The sequence below is a fragment of the Periplaneta americana genome, chromosome 10, assembly GCF_040183065.1.
Source record: "Periplaneta americana isolate PAMFEO1 chromosome 10, P.americana_PAMFEO1_priV1, whole genome shotgun sequence".
Lineage (NCBI taxonomy): Eukaryota > Metazoa > Arthropoda > Insecta > Blattodea > Blattidae > Periplaneta > Periplaneta americana.
Genome location: NC_091126.1, coordinates 144,592,825 through 144,614,080, shown reverse-complemented (window position 1 = coordinate 144,614,080; position 21,256 = coordinate 144,592,825). Strand labels below are relative to the sequence as shown.

At 36.1% G+C, this 21,256-nt stretch overlaps 1 protein-coding gene across 2 annotated transcripts in view; it reads left to right on the top strand.

The window, feature by feature from the left end:
- The window catches only part of LOC138708060 (zinc finger protein 888-like), a 51,202-nt gene extending 29,986 nt beyond the window's left edge, over positions 1-21,216 (top strand). For both annotated transcript variants that reach the window (XM_069838189.1, XM_069838188.1), the window contains exon 4: positions 1,632-21,216. In XM_069838189.1, the coding sequence (XP_069694290.1) occupies positions 1,632-2,817 (1,186 nt within the window). In that variant the 3' untranslated portion in view covers positions 2,818-21,216. The remainder of the gene's footprint in view (positions 1-1,631) is intronic.
- The last annotated feature ends 40 nt before the right edge of the window (positions 21,217-21,256 follow it).

Sequence of the window (21,256 nt, the reverse complement as noted above, 5' to 3'; positions counted from 1 at the left end):
TATACGGACTCTGCTGTATGTTTCACTGAGACACATTTTAATTAATCGAACTAGTTTCTTGGGAATACCAAATTCAATAAGAATATCGTAGAATACTTCCCTCTTAACTGAGTCATATGCCTTTTTGAAATCTATGAATAACTGATACACTGTACCCTTATACTCCCATTTTTTCTCCATTATCTGTCGAATACAAAAAATCTGATCAATAGTCGATCTATTACGCCGAAAACCGCACTGATAATCCCCAATAATTTCATCTACGTACGGAGTTAATCTTCTCAAAAGAATATGGGACAAAATTTTGTACGACGTCAACAAAAGTGATATTCCTCGAAAGTTACCACAGTTGGTTTTGTCCCCCTTTTTAAAAATAGGTACAATTATGGACTCCTTCCATTGTTCTGGTACAATTTCCTTTTCCCAAATTTAGTTTTCTTAATACTGTACCCACTGTATGCATTGTGTTATTTTTTAATACACGTAGTGCTTTCATGTACACAACTTATGAGTTAGTTACTAACCATTCAACTATAAAAATGTATACATTTTTTGTTCGAAATTTTGCTTATTATGGGGTCAACCCTCTTTATTTCGACTGACTCTTGTATATTCTAAAATCATATTACTGAGAAGTGTTTCTGTAGGTCACAAAACAAAACCCTTTTTGCTAAAAGTGTAAAAATAAGGAGAAATTTTCGTTAGTAATATTAATTGAAGTGTCAGCTGGAACAACGTTGTAAGTTACAAAATTTTAATTCGGCATGTTTCTGTGTAATAATGTTGTATGTCATGTTACCTTTGGCTTGCAACTGTCTTATCAGTGCAGTACGTGAAATTTGTCCACTCAAAAGTTTGCTACCCTATAAGAACAATGTTGTATGTGTACACATTTTTGCAGCTCCTTTAAATTTTACCAAATGTAACTTATAACGTTGTTCCAGCCGACGCTTCAATTATCGAAATTCCTAACTGCAGTTATACTATTAATTAGGTCTTGATAAAGTAACAAGGGAGGTATAGGTCAGACTGAAGGTCCGTCACACCACATGATGAAGATGACGAGGATAATGTAGTAGCATAATTCAGACTTGATTTTATATTATTGAGCCTGTTTTGAGACTAATCTGCTTTCTTCACATTAATTATATGCAAGAAAGAATAATGGGCCTACGTGAATATTGTCATATTGATTACTTCCTATAGTTCACATTCCTGAGCAACTGTTAAAGCTGGTGGTAGAGTGGGAAAATATGAATTCTTGAGCATGACTGTCTTTCAGTTGATGGAACAAATGCAGTCCTTAACCTGTACATTCAAATATAAATTTATAGTAATGAAAATTAGTATGTAATACAGAAAAGTAAATTACTACCATAAAAGTTTTAGTAGATTAATTATAACGAGTTGTAGTTAGGAAAATGAAATTTTTCAGCAATAAGTAACAAGAGTGTGTGCATGTGCGTGTCTTTATACACACATACATTGTTTCATGTACGGTAAAGATAGAATAAGAACACAAGTTCAAGTATTTGTCTACAAATGATTTAATTTTTGTAGGCCTAATTGATCTTGGGAATTTATGTATGGGCTAGCTTGAGCATTTCTATTTTACTTCACTATTGTTGCAGATCCTTGAAGTCTAGTGGTGGAGTGACACGCTTGGATACTGCTCCTCCTGCAGCTGGAATTGGTGGCCTTGCAAATGGTGACATATGTGATTCAAATACATTTCTCAACTACGTCTTGAATCAACAGAGATCAAGTGGCATTTTCTTATTTGATCCCATGCGTTCCCTTCACCCTGAGTCCAGCACAGAGACAGTAGTACAACATGAACCTGTTCACAAGCATGGCAGTGACGTGTTAAAACACAGCACACCTCCTTCCAGCATCCCTCCAGTAGAGGGCAATCCTACGCGTCGTGATGCAGCCACTAATACTGTGTGGAAATACTCTCTACCACTGCATGCCGATGCTAAAACTAACACTGACGAAAGTGACATGCACCACTGCACAAAGTGCCACGAGAATGGGAAGCTGGCAGTGGCACCTGGTGATTCGGCAGCAAATGGCAGCCGTAGACTGCATTATGTGGATGTGGATAGGCCGTTCACATGCGAGATATGCCTGAAAAACTACCCCACAAGCACGGCGTTGATGAACCACATGCGCTACCATCGTGGCCAGCGCCCCTATCAGTGTGAAGTGTGCAATAAAGCTTTTGCAACCAACTCGCATTTAGTGACACACCGCAGAGTGCATACTGGAGAACGACCCTTCCAGTGCCGTCTGTGCCGGCGCAGCTTTGCTGACCGTTCCGCATATGTGAAGCATGAACGAACTCATGGACCGAATGGAACCATTATCAAACGCTACAAGTGTGAGGAGTGCGGGAATGCGTTCGTGGATTCCTGTGGACTGAAGAAGCATGTGCGAATACACACTGGCGAACGACCATACTGCTGCTCTGTGTGTCAGAAGACATTCTCAACGAGTTCGACATTTGTCGCTCACAAGCGGATCCACAGTGGGGAGAGACCATACAAGTGCGACAACTGTGATAAAATGTTCATCACTAAGTCTCACCTCCTGACGCACCGACGAACTCACACAGGCGAAAAACCATTTACTTGTCAGGTATGTAATAGGGCATTTGCTGACGGATCAAGCTTCCGTAGGCATGAGCGTCTGCACACGGGTGAGAACAGGCACACGTGCGATGTCTGTGGCAAGGGCTTTCCCTTTGACACATCACTCGCAAAGCACAAGCAGAGCCACATCCCAGGGACACCGACCTATGTGTACATGGTGTGAGGTCTCCATTACAACAGACACGGTGATTAGAACTCAGAACATCGTTTAAGGAACTTTCTATCAATATACCATGTGTTGAAACTGCTGTTTTTTGTGCACTGTCACTGTATGAAAAGATTACTTGAGTTTTGTTCGATTATTTGCTTAAACTTTTTTAACCTTGTCATTTTATGATGGAAAATTCGTCTGTCACACTGTTGGCCGGTTTCACCAAGCTTCTTTAAATCAGCCCAAACGACTTGTCAACAAATAGATCGTTTAATTTTAACGAGACCTTTAAACGTTAACTGTTTCTGAATTTAAATACTATTATAGTCACAGTCATGCCATGGTATGAAAGAAAAATTCCACAACCTCGAGCGGGAATCGAACCTGCGACTTCCTGTTCTCCGGTCAGGCGCTCTACCACAGAGCTATCGAGTTCGTCTCACGCCAAAGGCTTGGAATTATCCTTTCATACTGGCGACTCTGTTATAGAGTACTGTCCATAGCGTCTGATCTAGTCAGCACTGCTTATGGGTTGAAAGTTTCTTTCAACAGTACTCTATAACAGAGTCGCCAATATGAAAGGATAATTCCAAGCCTTTGGCGTGAGACGAACTTGATAGCTCAGTGGTAGAGCGCCTGACCGGAGAATAGGAAGTTGCAGGTTCGATTCCCGCTCAGGGTTGTGGAATTTTTCTTTCATACCATGGCATGATTGTGACTATAATAGTATTTAAATTCATTAATATGTCACATCAACGGACGTGTATACGTCACCAAACATCGCAAGCTGAAGTTAACTGTTTCATCAAGCCTCGTTTCTTTAAAATTAGTATGTGTTTACTAACATGGGGATTTTGTACTTCTGTCTTGCATGTTTTATTTCTCATACGACCATTGCTTCGAAATCACGAATTTCATTGGTTACATATGATCATGGCTGACTTTGTTTGGCATGAGGAAACAATCATAGGGAAACGGGTAAGAGGCAGTCATTTTAAGAACATCTAAATGTTCTTAGTTCTTGATATTCTTCCTAAATACAGTATGTTGTCATAACGTAATTAAAACAAAAAGAGTGATGTTTCCAAATGTAAATAAGAGGAATGTAGAGCAGTACAATTTTGCGGACGATAAGGTCGACAGCTTCAGAATTGATGCCACAATTAGTTATATACAAAGCATTCTAAGCAGTTGTTCTTAGGCCTAATTTTAGGACAGGAAATCGCCTCTTCCATAAATTGCATACTACTTTTCCATTGTATTTCATGCAGATTTATGTACTCTATGACAATTTTGCCATGCTTATGTGGCAGAATTCAGGACAGCCGTCATTAAATTGGATTTTAAGGAGTATCCATTGTCTCCTAAAAGAAAACCTCTGCACCCTTTTGATTAAAAAAGGCATTCTCCTTTGGAATGTTGTGCTAACCATAACATTATCTTAAAGCAAGAAGAATCTGTTGAAGAGGCGTTAAGTGGGTGATTCCTATCTGTCGTATTCTAACCTATTACAATTTCAATAAACTAGCGCTGAGGTAGTTCTGCTGGTTTCGGAAGTGAAAATCGTTGAATTTATAAGAGATTTTTTTTTTGTGGAGATGCAGTTGATGTATATGCAAGACTTAACAAAAACCTAAACTAACCAAACCTAACCTGTCACAGAAGGTGTATAAGCAGAGTACGAAGGAAACTACCTCAGCGCTAGTTTAGCCACAATTTTTATATGCAGAGCTTTACATAGGCCTATGAAATTGCTTGAATATTGAATGAAAAATAAGATCTTCTATTGCAGAATCTTTTGGCCATATTATGCCAGGAGAGATGATTGGAACATGTACACAATCTATCGTTGTCAAAGACGACAGGAAATTTAGCTATAAACCTATTGTAAAAATAATACTGTATTGTGGTCGTAATGTTGATAGTACGTCTGATACTTTATTCACATATCTAGACAATGCAGCTTTTGACACCCCGTCCATATCACCGATTACTGTTTCAGAACTTTCCGTAACATTATCTTAAAGCGAGAAGAATCTGTTCAATAGGCGTTAAGTGGGTGTTTCTATCTGTCGTATTCTAACCTATATTCAGTTTCTTCTAGAATCATTCTTACTGCTTATTTCCTTAATGTGTAACTTTCGTGGAATTCTTTATCACTTAAATCTTCAAAATGATTATTCCGAGAGTTATTACAACATATAAGTTCGCCATTATATTGAAGTACTAAATAAAGAATTTCAGCATCGAATACGTCTGCCATGTTGTTGACTTCTTAACGCATTGTTACTGTTTTAACGCGACGAATAGGTCCTAATAAATTAACGACGAGTTTAAAGATGCGTTAGCAATAATGATGCTTGGTGAAACGCAAAAGCTGACTAATGTTTAATTAAATTATTTAACGAGACGTTATAATGAAGGTTGGTGAAACTAGCCATATGAGTTATAACATAATGAAGACCTTAAATCCCAGATCTGGAATATTTCAGTATGTTAGAAGTACAGCCCTCCTTGTAAAGTGTACCATGTTGATGCCTAATAATAGTAATAATTAATAGTTCGAAGAAGGAATATTGGCAAATCGTACTTAATAGACTGTCATTCATATCATCCCACCAAAATACCCTGAAGACAACCGTAAATAACCAGGTTGAGTTCTGGCTGTTATTGACTTGAACAGTGATCATTCTGGTTGTTTGTTCAGTTGTGATTTGAAAGTTATTTCAGATGCAGTCCTTTAAAGAGGATAATATAAATTGGAGCAGCATGACAGGGAATATTCTCATCTACCTATATTCCTTCTTGAACTATAATGCTAATTTAATACTCAAATTTCTATGCATTAGTTCGAAATTATAATGTTCGCAAATCTTAATCCTTCCCATGAAGTAGTCCTTAGATTAAATCGAGACAGTGTGCATTGAACGTGAGATAATCTTGGTGCTTTTATATTGTAATTATTTCTGTAGTTCTGTGAAGTAAAGCTTATGTTACATCTATATTTACTGAAGTCTGATGAGATCTGCAGATATAGTATTTATTACACGTCTATAATACCAGATCTGAAGAATTTCGATGCATTATTGAAATTAGGCATGCTGACGAATTTAGGCCCATTAGTAGAATAGCCCCTGAATTTGGCCAGTGTTCAGTAACAGATTGTGCATCTTCAAATGAGGGGAGCTGCTTGCAGAAAAATGTCGAATTTGTTATCTTGTTGTTGAGTTTATATATAGATGAGTTCCATGTGTCAATACTAAACTTGTATGTTACTAATTTGTCAGTGAATCTCTTCAAAGTATTTACTGTAATCCTTTAATTTACAACATTACAAGTACTGAAAATATTTCTTATCCAGTTGTGTTGCATAAGCATGTTCCGCATGTATCTCTTGCTCCTAGTCGTTTTGAAGTTACATAGTTTCGCACATTCACAGGCAATGCAATCTTCCCCTTCCCTCGGACATAGGTAGCCATTCTATAAGACAGCACATTTTCTGTGCTTCATTTGTTTGCTGTATAAATTATCAGAAACAACTCTTAAGGATAGTACCTGGAAGCAAATTAAAATAATACAAATAAGAGAAGATTAATGCCAGTTATTCGAGTAGATTGCTGTAGAAGGAAATGTTTTCAAATAATATCAAATTAAAACAAACACCATATAATATCCGTAATGTAATTTACATCAATCAAATCCCAGAAGGTTTTTGGCTTCAATCACAATTTTCCTCCAATTTTCTCTATCTCCCACCATGGTCCTATTTCCTCCTATTCATTCCAGATCCCTTTGCACCTGGTCATTCCAGTGGAATCTGGATCTTCCAGAGGTCTCCTTCCATCTGGTAGTTCTTCCCAAGTAACTTTCATCAGAGATTGTTCTCGTCTTATTATATGCTGTAACCAGTTTAGTCTTCTACTTTTAACTAGTGCTACATCATCTGCTTCCAGGTACAGGTTTCTTAATTCCTTATTCTTCCTGATTCGCCACTGTCCATTTTATTCAGCAGGGCCAAAAATCTTTTGCAATATTTTATTTAAAAAAAATTATTAGTGCCCCCTCTGTTTTCTTTGTTAAACCCATGTTTCAGCTCCGTATATTAAAATAAGGAGAATTGTTTTGTAGCATCTTGTTTTTGTGGCTGTAGTAAGAATTTTGGAAATCATTAATGATTTTAGAGCAGAAATCAACTGTTTGCTTTTGAAATGCAATGCACAATTTTCGATTTCTATTACATTTTTATCTGTAATTTTATGTCTCATATAATGGAATTCGTCGACTTTCTCAAATTCTTGGTTAAGTTAAAATTACAGATAAAACTTTAATAGAAATCTATCTTAAGTCAACCTCTGATTGAGGTTCTGTTTGATACGTGCATTTATTATGAGGCAGTACATCTCACTTGACGATATGTATCAGAGGAAGAACAATATTGTTTATATGCATCTGAAGTCTGATTAGTGTAATATGTAGCTAATCAGTGATGTATGCAGTATGCAATGGATGGGGGAAAGGAACTGGTCACCCTACCCCATTATCTCCTGGCCTAGTTGCCTCATAAGTGGTGCCTTCTTGGTATCACTTGTGAGGTTCAGACCTGTCTTCGGACAGTTGACTAAACAACAACTATCTTAATTGCATCTTTGCTGTTGTCCCTTCTCAATACTTTCATGCAATTGTTTTTTTTTCTGGATTTATGAACAGCCCAACTTTGTTCACTGCTTCTGTTAATTCTTCCATTAAAATTTGGATCCCCTTCTTTGTTCTGCTTATTATAGTAATATGTCATTAGTGTAGGCCAAACCAATAAAAAATTTGCCCCCAGTTGTACACCATGTGTGCTACAACTGACCCTTTTCAGAATTTTTTCCGAGACAAAATTAAAAAGAAGTGGCGATAATTCATCGTAATTTACATACAAGCCACATACAAGAAGTAATATATAAAATAATAAAATACAGTACAAAAGTATCCAGTCAGAAATTCAAACAACTCAGACCAGTTCATTCCCCTCCCCTCTCCAATAGAGATTACAACTTGTATGAAAAGATGCAGTTAATTGATACTAGGTACACGCTGTGCACTGTACACTACGTCCTATCACTAGCACCCATTATTGTGCACCTCAGCCTTGGCATTATAAAAAAATCCACTTGTGGTGGGATTGTAAGCCAAACTTGGCCACGAGATACATGCATCATCGCATGCAGTTCATTAATCTTCATGCTTCCATTGAGTCACTTCCTATACCAAAGATACCTGAATTCCATTGTCATCCCATAAAATTGTGTTACAACCATACAACTAGGGGCAAGAGATATACCAAATATATATTCTTTTAAGGGATGAGAAACATCGTTCTAGGTCTGCTTTTATCATGGATAAACTTACGGCAATATAACTTCAGAAAATGGTTCTTGCAAGTTGGACAAAAGAAATTGCGGTGATTCTTTGATTTCACTACACACAACATATGGGAGAATAAAACATTCTTAAATCATTGAATATAAAGTATAAATTGTAGCACACCACTTCAGCAATGTGATGTGATCATTGTGAAAGCTATAAAACCACCCAACCTGCTACAAATACCTTCATTTCCTATACATCCGACTGATGATTTTCTCAGATACTTTCATACGAAATCATCACGTAACCCAGTGTTACCACATTGTGTTGCACTATGTGTGCAAAGTAATCCATATAAATGTTAGGCATATTAAAAGCATGAACAAACCTAACCTGTCACTGATCCTCAACCTTACAAAAACTCGCTTATTTATTTATTTTTTCCAGGTATATGTATGTTTGTGAACTTGCACCATCTCTCAATTTTATTTCATCATGCAATAACTCGACACAAATCAAATGTCAGTTCTGTGTGTGGTGTATAATGAAATCGAAGATTCAATGAAATTGCATAGCTTCATCAAGAGTGCTAAATTTCTCTAGCATACATTGCTGTACATTTGATACATAAATTCATCCAGTTCGTTGTTATGGAAACAATTGAATCTTTCGAAATTCAACATTTGAGGGGCCCAGTGAGAAAGGAGCCCATGCCACATTCCTGTTGATTTTTTACTTTCTTGAATAATCCGACATCTTGTCAACAAGGATCTCTTTTATGAACTCCTAGTCTGTTGCATGTGTCTTTAGGACATGGTAAGTATTTATAAATGCCTCTTCTTCACTTGAAGAGAGAGAATTTCAGTAAAATAAACGCTTCTCTTACAAAATTTAGTTATTGTTACATGGGCCACTTTTCCACTGAGCCCCTCATTTGTAAAAAGTGTTGACAGGAAGTGTTCGTACCAAAGGAGGCTGGATAAACTGAAACTGTGTTATTGCATGTGCAGTAATGTCACTGACGTCATTGATTCTGAAAATTGTTTGCTCATATTTGCATTTGCTTTGGTTTTTGGCATTATCATTCATTGTGGTCATTTCTACATTTTGTTAACCCATTTATGCCCAGAACTTTTTTTTGGTAAAAATTTGACGAAAACCGAATATTTGTAAGCTCTTAAACCAAAATTCATGACAAATACTGTTTCAGAGTTTTTCAGTGCATGGACACCTAAATATAGGTTGGGTCGAAAATGACCCAGTGTGCAAATCAGGTGCAGTAATGCCATATAACACTCGATCTATTTATTTTCAGAGAAAGAGAAAAAGAATGTAATTTATTACGACACTACTTGTCACTCTAATTCCATTTAATGTTTCAGAGCATTCCCTCAGTGATTCTTTCTTTTCTTAAAAAACATTCAGTGTTCTTGAGTTGAAGTTTATTTTATTACTAAATTTGCTATTTAGATTGATGTGTGTGGCGATCAAGAAAAAAGTCTCCAAAAAATATTGTTACTTAGATACTTTGACTTCGAAATTCTCCATGGTAAAGATTATCAGAAGAACAAAGAATCCCATCTGATATACCTTCATAATGATTTGTATGCCATTCATTACCTCACTGTTCTGTCATAGCTTTATCCTACTGTCTTATCTTTATTGTTCTTCAAGATGATTTCAAGCAAAGAGAGAATTTTCTGAAATTATGCAAGCAATTAGCTAGTTGGAATAAAACAGCCCAGAATCTTTACAAAGGGGTACAGACCCAGAAACAAAATTTGGGCCACCTGAATTTTCCCAAGTTCCAGTTATAACATACTGCGCATGCTCACAGGATAAACATGGGAGTGATTAGAAAAACCTCTCTGGTTACTGGTGACTTAACCATTCTAAACAGTGGATAACAGATTAATAATAAATGAGAACTGCGCACAAACTGTGCAAAGAGTAGATGTAAATATAAACTTAGTGTCCTTGCTATAAGCAGCGATAGATCTACAGCAGTTCTTGCACTTTAGTATATGGTGCTTTTCACATTTCTCTGAGCACAAAACACATATGGAGGTATCATCAGAATCGTGGAATGTCTTATTGGGGCACAGCTTGTGGTGGAAGTCATGGATTGCTAGTCTTGTAGTCACATGTCGTATTTTGTAGTTCGTCTGAGTCCAGCTTCTGTCTTGCATCGCACAGGGTGCATAGAATTCCTCTGGTGTGACCCTTTTCTTCTCACGTAGGTTCTGTAGAAGTCCACTGTAAGCTTCACTAGATGGCAGCAGTAGTGTAGTCCTCAGATCTTCCATGAGGAAGGTCTCCCTGGTGAGCTCGTATACCAGCCTCGATCATGTACTTTGTGATACTCCTACAGCCCTCTTGAGGTATCTGGCTTTTACTCTATCTCTTCCAGCTGCTTATATGTGAGATGTTCCCACACCAGATCGATCCCATACGCAAGAACAGGTAATATCTTCAGCTTGAATAAGTTCATAGCGGTGTCCATTGATAGCAGCCTGATGCTCCTGATCTCGTTCATGGCCCTAATTGCAGCCACCATTCTTGTTCTAATGTGGATTCTGAAACTCTTCCCTGTTGTCTGTATTGTAAGACCTAAGTATTTGAAGTTCTTTACTCTCTTGAGGAATTTCTCGTTGCATTTTACTTTTTCTGCTTCAGTGAGCCTGCCTCCTTTCCTAAATACTACATTTCTGTCTTCTCTTCATTTATCTCTATGTCGTTTTTCTCTGCCCAGTCGCAGAGTGTGTCTAACGCTGCCTGTAGTGAGACTATGTCTGTCGCTACGATAGCCATATCATCAGCATAGATATACATGTTGGCTCCTGTTACCTCTTTCGCGACATCATATGTAAAGGCATTGAATAGGATGGGACTTAGTGGGTCACCTTGAAGTACGCCATTCGTTTGGGATAGCCAATCCGATCTTCCTACTCCGTCATCTATCTGGAGATAGTTCTCTGCCAGGATGTTTGATATGAGTATGGTCGTACTTGTTCTGCCAATTAGCTCTTCTAGCTTGTCCGTGAGTGGCTTCCTGTTGACCAAGTCGAAGGCTTTTGAATAGTCTACAAAAACTACATATAGTTTCCCTCTGGGCTCTTCTAATGTCAGTTTTATTTGATCCAGTAGGTTCTTTGCTGCCATTATTGTGGATCTCCCCCTTCCAAACCCAAATTGTTCTTCATTAGGATTCTTGTTAGGAGTTTAAACGCCATGGATTCTAAGGCTATCCCTGTATATGGATTTGGGCTGTCATGTCTCCTTTACCCATGTACAGTAGTCTGATGGTCGACCTTCTCCATTCGTCCGGTATGTTTCCTGATTCCATACACTTGTTCAGGAGGTAACAGATTAAAAGCTTGGATGTGCAATGCTATCCAGGAATCAGAATTGAGAGACTCTAGCTTGTTATTTAATGACATGGCAAAGGAACAGTAAAAATGTCCAAACCCGTTGTATCTTTCAGTGGAATAAGGTCTAACAGCTCCTCTCTCACACAAAGGTTTTCATCCACACCTCTGATAAATATAGCCAGTTGAGCAGTATCTGAAATATCGGTGCTTTCATCTGCTGCCAAAGAATATGTGATGAACTGTTTCGAAGCTTTTTTAAGCTGGTTATGAACATCATCGGCCATATCTTGGATGCAGCAAGTGACAGTTCTTGGAGATAAGCTAATGGATTCACATTCCTGTATTTTGCTACGAAATAACTCCTCTGCTGTCATGATGGCAACATTCTTGGCAAATTCCTCGTCATTAAAGGGACGCATGTTCTTTGCAATCATTAGTGAAATCCTATAGCTTAAGCTTAGCACTGATTCACTGACAGTGTGTTCCCCAGCTTCACTTAACAATTTCTCTTTCAATTGCTGCACTAGCACTTGCTGATCTCCCCCATATTTGTTATAATCATTTGCGTGGCATACAGAATAATGGCGTTGTATATTGAACTACTTCACATGCCATTGCAGCTTGCCACAAATCAAACACTTCGCCATTCCCCCATACTCCATATACACTTTTCATCTGCAACTACTTTATACATTTCTCGCACAGATCATGTTCAGTTCTAAGTAATAGGTTTTGGATGGTTATACTGCAGCTCTCTCAACAAGAAGAATTCATGCAGTAGGAGTGGAGAGAGCAGTGAATAATACTTCAAGACTTTTGTTTCTCAAATGGCGACCTCAACTCAATTGCCCCCAGACTCCTCGGAACTGCTCCAAACCTACAAACGATTATGGATGGTGACACTACAGAGAAATCTGAAATAATTATGTGAAATATATTTTTTAAATTTTCAGCAAAATTGTGCAATGAAGAGTTAACAGTAATGTATTTTAATTATTCTGCAACTAAGATATCTGACACATTGTGCGGACATGCCTATAAACATAATATTCACATTATCCATTACTCCATACAGGTTGTAACCATCCTCAAATGAAACAGAAGCCATGGACCATGTGTTATTGTTGTAATGTTTGGAAGTAAAGCCTGCTGTTTAAAGCTTGGAAGCGTGTGCAGTTTTCTTTCCAGTTAATGTTTATTATAGTGGCAATCAGAAAATGTATTTCTAATATTTTTGTACAATAATGTGTGGAGTTATATTCTTCGTAGATAAAATATTCAATGTCTGAATCATACAAAGTGAAACAGTTACTGGATAATACTTTTTCCCAGCTTAAGTACGAAGACAAACTTATAATCTTAAAGAGTGGAAGGCCTACTTCGATTTGGTTCAAGATTTGGCAGTCCCACAGAAGATGATAGACTGTTTGGTCAGCTTCTCTGCAAGGACATCCTGGGCTTTCCGAAATTCTGAATCTGTAGTAATATGATCTGAATTTCCCATTACCAGTTAGTATTGATGTAAAGTTTGGTGTAGCTGGTATGTTGATTTTCATCCTATCTGTCACCGAAGGAAAAAATCTCTTTGTTATTGCTCCTTTTGTTATGTTTGACCACATCCGTTGCCATTTTTCAGTGCTTTTCTTTCTCTTGGCATCCATTATTGTACTCTTAGGTATCTTATTCTAGATTACTGTATGTGATCTACTGTTGCTTGCTTAGCTAGTTTATCAGCTATTTCATTTCCATGGATGCCAACATGTGCTTTTATCCATTTAAAGTGAATCTTCCAATGCTGACTAAAGAGGATTTTAAGGTTTTGCCTAATTTGCTCTATTATGTATCCATGTTTGTCGTTGTTCCTCAGTAAATCTATTGTGACTTTGCTGTCTATGTAAATCACCACTGTTCGTTCCATATTTGGTATGTCCATTCCCATTGTCTTTAGAGCTTGTAGGATTGCTATCTGCTCCACTTGATTATTGGAGCATTTATTTTTTTAGTCTGAATTTTTGTTGTTGGACAACTGTCTTGTTTCTAAATATGACTGCTGCTGCTCCTACTTTTCATTAAGTTTGCTGCCATCTGTGAATACTTCTATTTCGTATTGCTCATTTGTAGCTTCACAGATCTCTATTCTTTTTACAGGATGCATCCACTGTGTTGTATCTACTGGTCCGTCGTACTCCCGTAACAATCCATGTGTCGCCTTATATATGTTTATCTTCTCTTCTGTCATAATCTTTATTGGCTCGACTTCAGCTATGATACAAGACGCATCATGAGCTAGAGTCCCGTATGCTTTCGCCATTTTGATGTTGATCAGTCTTCGGACCCGTTGATATTTCTTGATGTCCTTTCCTTTTGTTAGTGCCTTCTCCCAGACGGGTGCTCCGTACACTAACACAGGAATGATAGCACCTCGATAGATAGTTTTGAGGGCTTCGTCGGAAACACCTTGAAACTTGGATGTTTTTAAATTGTAAGAATTTTGACAGTGCTCTTAAGGAGTTACCTCAAAAATCGCTTGCAAGGAAAGACAGCTGGAGTTCATGTATCGATAAAACAGATAAATTGAAATATATTAATAGATAAATATTGTATTGGTTGTTTTATGTGTGTCGTGTTTAATCAAATTTTTAACATATCTTTTCGTGTTAGTTCATTAGGCATATCTGGTTCTTCTTGACACTGACAGTCCATGTCATTGTTCCCGAATACTGATAATATTATTGACCAAATTTTGAGCCTATTGTACCAGACCAGTTTACCTCAAGTAGGTTAAGGTCGCCCACTATTATGATATCACTACCAGTATTTAGTGACCCAATACATTCAGAATGGTGTAAACTGTCAAATATTTATTTCCGGAAGGTCTGTAAAATTCTACGACATTTATGCTGTTGTTATTATTTTTAATTTTAATTTCCATCATTTCCACTTCATGTTCAACCCATGACAGGATACATTGTGCCTTAATGCAAATATCCTCCACCTTTGGCATTCTTGTCTCACCTAAATAGAGTATAGTTTGATCTCAAAATTTCCGAATTGTCTACCAAGTTGTTTAGCCATGACTCCTTGTCGATGATAAATTCAGGATCATAAACACCAATTAAATTACAACTTCTGTCAACTTATATCATAAATAACACTATGACAGTTCATCTGCAACATCATTAACATCGTCTCCTTACCTGCTTATTCTTTTGCATGAGATCAGCATTGATCACTAATCATTGCTCTTCTGCCATCCTATCCACTGGTGTCAATTCACCTCTGGAGGATTTCCTGCTACCCAATGCTACAACCCTGGAGAGTAGTGCCCCCAACTCCACTGATCCTTTTCTGTTGAGGTACGATCCATCCAGTCCGAAGTCTCCATTCCTGATCCAGGAAATAGGATCCATGAAGTCAAGGACCAGTCTCTCTGCTACCACTCAAACATCTCGTTAGCACATTCAATTCTCCTTCAGTAAAAAGCTTGTGGAGCAAGCTCATTAACTTTAGCTTTCAAGCCATTCAACTCACCCCCCATAACACTTGTGCCATCATAGGTTTGAGCCACTAACTTACTTTGAACATCGTATTTTTGAAGAACATTACACAACCTTCAGCATTTCTGCTTTCACTAACATCATGAAAACGAAGGAAAAACTCTTGGATATCACCTTCTGTATCAACTAGCCTAACAGCGATAGAACACGGAGATGTTTCAGTGATGTCAGTCGTCTCGTCAACAATACAGGCAAAGAAAGGGGTCTCATTAATTCTTTTTCTAATGAAATCTTGTATTTCTTCTTCAGTGCACTCAATGAGTTCATTCTGAGTTGTTTTCGGTACCCCTCTAAAGTATCTCATATTCTCCCAAAGTTTTTTTAATGCCAGATCCCTACTTAGAACTAGAAGAAATATAGTTTTAAAATTTCCAGGGTTTAGAGAGCATTCCTTTTCATCATGGCCTCTGAATGCGATTTCTTGCACAGCCAGAGCACATGCGACATCAATTAAAATTTTGTAAATTTCCCTGTTGAGTTTTACTTCTTCATTGTATTTAATTTTTAACAGTCTATTCTGTTCGTTCAACATTTCTGATATATTAAGGGCTTGTTTACAGAGTCCTTTAAATGCCACGTAACAATTCAAGTGATCTCTACTTGAGCTATGCCTAACTACAGCCCTAGACAAGTTTTTCATTTCACTGTAGCCTTCATATGACCAGACGCCTTTGTTATTACTTAAAAGTATACATGGCCAACAAACCAGATTCTCCTTCGTACTGCTACCTCACAGCCACTTGTGTTGATCGTACCACGAGGATTTAAATGTTCTGGTCTTACCTTTATCATTTTGAAGAAATGAAAATTTCGGAGTAGGTCTACCTTGCTGTAGTACAATTCTTCTGTCGATTTCATTTCGTTGTGAAAAGGGAACCTCCAACAGTGAAACCACAATATCATCACAGTTTAGTATATACAGTTGCGAAGCTCAATACTTACTAAATATGCAAACGTAGACAGTTGAAATATGCATCCTTAGATAGTTGCTAGCCACCAGAATCGCTACTATCACCTCATCACAGACTCTTTCCCTAGCAGACGATAAAATGTATTGTACTTTTGATATTGTGTTCTTTTGAAAAATTAACACCTTCCTTCCACTATTGAAATACGAAATACATAAGGTTTATATATTATTTTCATAACATATATATTATATTTTATAAACTCACCTTCCTGGATCTTTCGGAAGGATAACTCTGACCTCTTTTTCTTAGAATTTATAGTGCAACAAACGTCTCCTTTTCCCATATTATTACTCAAATTATTGTATTTTAGCCATTTACAGTTATTACAACCGATAACGAACATTTCACAGTTTACACAACTTTTCACAACAATGCGAAATGCTGCACAGTCAATGCCTTTTCGATCTAGACCGCTGTAATATATGTTCGGGTTATCTATTTCAGTGTATGGAGCTCATTGAATTATTATATAACTTTATTGCATATCATAGCTAAGTTTTATTTAGTGTAATGTGTCCATAAGTTCATTTTACTTCTTGTTGCATAATATTTTGCAGAAATAATTACAAAACTGTGTTCTTTTAATGTGAAGAGAATTTTACATTTTAACATAATCTTTTCGCATCAACATTTTAAGTTTAGAATGGAAGCTATTTTGAGGTTTAATAAAAAAGAATTTATATTGTGATTTTAATATAGCACATCTACCTTCCTTGATAAAGACAGAAAATTTATCATACCACTCTTATGAAATTAGTGCACGTACGATTGTTACTTCATCTCTTAGGTAGTAGATAAATACAATAATTCAATATTCAATTGTAGTATTAAAATACAGACAAATTGAATGTGCGGAGTATCATACATGACATTATACTTAATTATAATGTATAATTGCGAATTTAGGAATATAAGATATAGTAAACATAACCTATAATATTTCCATATGAATGGCAGGGCATTGGAGACCACTAAAATTAGACAGAAAGGGGCAACTGGGACAGTAAACATAACCTATAATTTCAACATATCGTGCGGTGCAACTGAAAATTATTGAGTCGTGCATAAATGAATGTACAATAATTTCGCAATATTTAATCGAAATAAAGGCAGGTAGTTCTATTACACATACGAACAACGTAATTTTCACACCAAAAATAATATTACACCTTAACTCGCAAGGAATTATGTCTGAAGTGTCTCTACACTATTCATTCCAGCCATACCTTCCGGTACAACCACTATGTTACGACTTATCTCAATTAATCATTGTTTTAAATTTTATTAATGCAATTACACTACATTTTAGAGAAATATATGTTACTTTTTATGCATTCCAATTAATTTATATGGTTGAAACGCCGCCCTTCGTGATCGGGTCAAGCGAGTCACACGGTCTGCTTTACGGCCTGTATTAGATCACGATGGCAGTGACACAGTCTATTGTTCCTAGTACACACAGCGCTCCAAGCGGCTAGCAACTATCGCGAGAAATGCAAAAAATTACCCCAAGCTTCGCGACTGTATATACTAGACTGTGATATTATCATTCACATCCAATACTACAAGCTCACTGCATCAGACTGAAGCAAGGAGCCTAAGCCAAAACCAACTCCTCTCATGGCATCTATTTGGTATGAAGCGCATGAACAAAACAGCTTCCCTATTGGCTAAACAGCTGTTGTCATGGTTACCAGGAGCTGAGTTCTGCTTTGCCTACCTACTCCCAACTATTAGAACGCAAGGTTGCTAGATGTCACTGTAGTACAGTAACTTAAGTGTTTGTGCTCTGTGTACTCCACACCATAGTGCTACCTGCAGCGCTTCCTGTTGCTAGCAGCATGAATTACATGTTCCTCCCTAAGACCAGAGACGCGGTCAGTTTGAATAATGTCATCTCAGCTCAAGAGAGCTGGGATAACACATTTTGTGTTGTTCTCTGATAAAATATTTAGGGAGGCCAGGCCTCCCTTGCCTCCCCTGAAAATCCGCTGCTGCCCTCTAGAAAAACAATATTAAGGTTATTTAATAGATTCTATGAAACAGGTTCTGTAAATGACAAAAAAAAAAAGACGACAAAAGCACTGTGTTCTTAAGGAGGAAAAACTGGATGAAATTGTACGTCATTAGAGCATAGCCCACACAAGTCTCTGAGACGTTTAGCACAGCAGATAGGCATTTCTAAACCATCTGCGAGAGCGACAACAAATATATTGAAACTAAAACCATACAGAATTCCATCATGTCATGAATTACAGCTGCAATATTACAATCGCAAGCTTAATTTTTTAAATTGGGTGTTAGAAAAATGTAAATAATGAAGACCTGGATCCCCGGTCGATTTTTTATTATGATGCTTGATTTCATCTGCATGACCATGTGGCATCACAGATATTTATCATCAGAGAACCAGATATTGTGCATGAAGTTCCATTGTAAGTTTTAACGAGTTAAGTTGTGTGAGCGTGCTTGCCATCTCAGCGGCAGAACTACGACCTCCCAATGGTCATGCAGCCAATCAATCATTGTGGGCATGATGGTGAAGACGCACTGTAGTTAACTTAAATGTAAATTTTGAATAATTTCGGAACATTAGTGTTGGAATTATAAACTATCAAACTTCAGACTCTTTGTAAATCAACACTAAAATACTACAGGTATATTATCAAAGATTAACAGTTTCAGAAAGCCTAATAACGAATTTGCGTAATTATATTAATTTATTGCTCTAACTATGAAATACATTGAAAGAAAATTTTTTTTTTTTTCATAACTAATATTTTCTTCGTGTAATAGTAGGAAGAAATTGAAATTACAGTGAATTTTGTGTAAAAGTGAAATTAATCCCTTTTCCTCTTTTGACAAAAGAAGTTTAATACTTAACATACCAGAATATTGTTATGTTAGCTTTCATTATATATTGGAAAGCAATAAAATTTATAGGGTATTACTGCTTATAGATATATTATATTAGGAATGATATTATTCTTTCTTGAAAATATATGAATAAAATCTTCTATTTGTATTTTTAAATCTCAGTCATTCTTATTGCTTTAAGTTAATTGTATATTGGTGCTCATGTTTATTTTCAAATTACCGGTTTTTTAAATCTTATTATGCTTTGAAATGTTTCCTCCCCCTCTCCATAATTTAGACTTTGAACCAACACAAAGTGGACGAATACATTTTATTAGACTACGGAATAAAAACGAGAGAATGAAAATGCACAAACACCACTGTGAAGAGCATCTGTAATTCCAGAGCTGTAATTACTACTTTGTGCGAAATTCTTCATTATGTAATTACATTAAACTTTTATTTTGGCATTTCAAACTTTACATCATCATCATACTCGGAGAAGTTAGAGTCCAAAACTTGCTTGTAGCAAAACAAAGAAAAAAAATACAGCTTACAGTAGTAAAATTTTGGAAATATTCGACATTTTTTTCCTCCATTACTGTATCTTGTACAATAATGAAAATTAGTATGTAAAACACTGTCCTTCTTAAAAGTATTTATTTCAGTCACTGACTTCACAGCATATTTTTAAGGTGCTACACCTTTACATTACATATTTAAAAGACGTATGAAAGTTTTCGTTGGTCTACGCCAACATCATCAGATACGAAGTACATTTCAGCAATATCAGTGCTCTCTACATAATATCTACAAATACAAAACATATTTAGTGGCATGCAAAATGAGACATATTAAAAACCAACATTGCTGTGATACACATTGACATTCTATATGACTGCCTTGATTGTCACTTACTTAAAATACACGTATAGATTACAAAAAATATTGATTTACATATATATATATAAATGCAAGTCTTCACATATGAGATAATAAAATGACATGATTTAAAAGTGATAAAAATAATAAAATATAAAACTAAGATAAAAAGTATTATGAATATGAAGAGTTGCAAAATTACAGTAATTACATTTATTATATTCTTATTTCTGTTTCACAATAATGTATATATTTCCACCATTCAGAAACGTATGTATCATGGTTTGTGTCACGTAATTATTTGAATATTTTTCAAGTTTATATGGTTTTATTATAAATGCCAATGTATTATACGTATCTGATGATGTTGGCGTACACCAACGAAAACGTTCATACGTCTTTTAAATATGTAATGTAAAGGTGTAGCACCTTAAAAATATGCTGTGAAGTCAGCGACTGAAATAAATACTTTTAAGATACAATATAGACGTCTCTGAAAATTAAAAATGAATTGCAAAATACTGTCCTTCTGCTATATGAAAAAAAATATATATATATTTTTACGATTTAAAAAAAATTATTTAATTTTTTTTTCTCAAAATTCAGTGCACTGTGCAGTGATGAAGCGATTCCCACATAACTAAAGAACTATCCAAAATTCTGTTATGAAATTTCTTGTGTGTATTAATGCATGTCATATCTACAATATGATGCAAGATCACTTCTTTATTTTTGATAGATTGTCTGATAGAAAATAAATTCATTTTACAAAATGGTCAAATATCAGTATTTTTTTCTAACACAAAATTAAAAAAAAACATATTATTTATTAAGGAATGTAGTTGAAAGAGCATGATGTTGTAAACATGAGTTTCAGCAATAAAATAAAAGAGAGAGAACATGAAAAATTAACAAGTTTATGAGTTATGAGGGAAACACTTCATCACTGTACAGTGAACTGCACATTTTGAATTTTGAAAAAAAAAATATCTATATATAAATAATTTTTTTAATCGTAAAAATATTTTTTTCTATATAGCAGAAGGACAGTGTTTTACACATACCATTTTTCATTGTCGTACAAGATACAATAATGGAGGAAAAGAATGTTGAATATTTCCAAAAATTTACTGCTGGTAAGATGTACCTAACCCCTTAACTTACAACATCTGAAATGCAGTATTTGGAGTATGATATTGCTAATTTTTTTACATGATGCAATATATGAGTTGACTACTTAAAAAAGAAAAATATTTCTCAACAGCCTGTGGAAGTAACTATTTTTTCTTTAGTTTCTTATTGTTATCAGACTTATGCTAGAGAATTTTACACAGAATGCATGCTCACATACTGGATATCATTGTTTCCTCCGCCTACCTTTCATTCCAACTCATACAAGATTGTGTACTAATACCTAGAAACCGCACAAATACTACGGCTTTGTTTTTGGTGCAAGGTAATT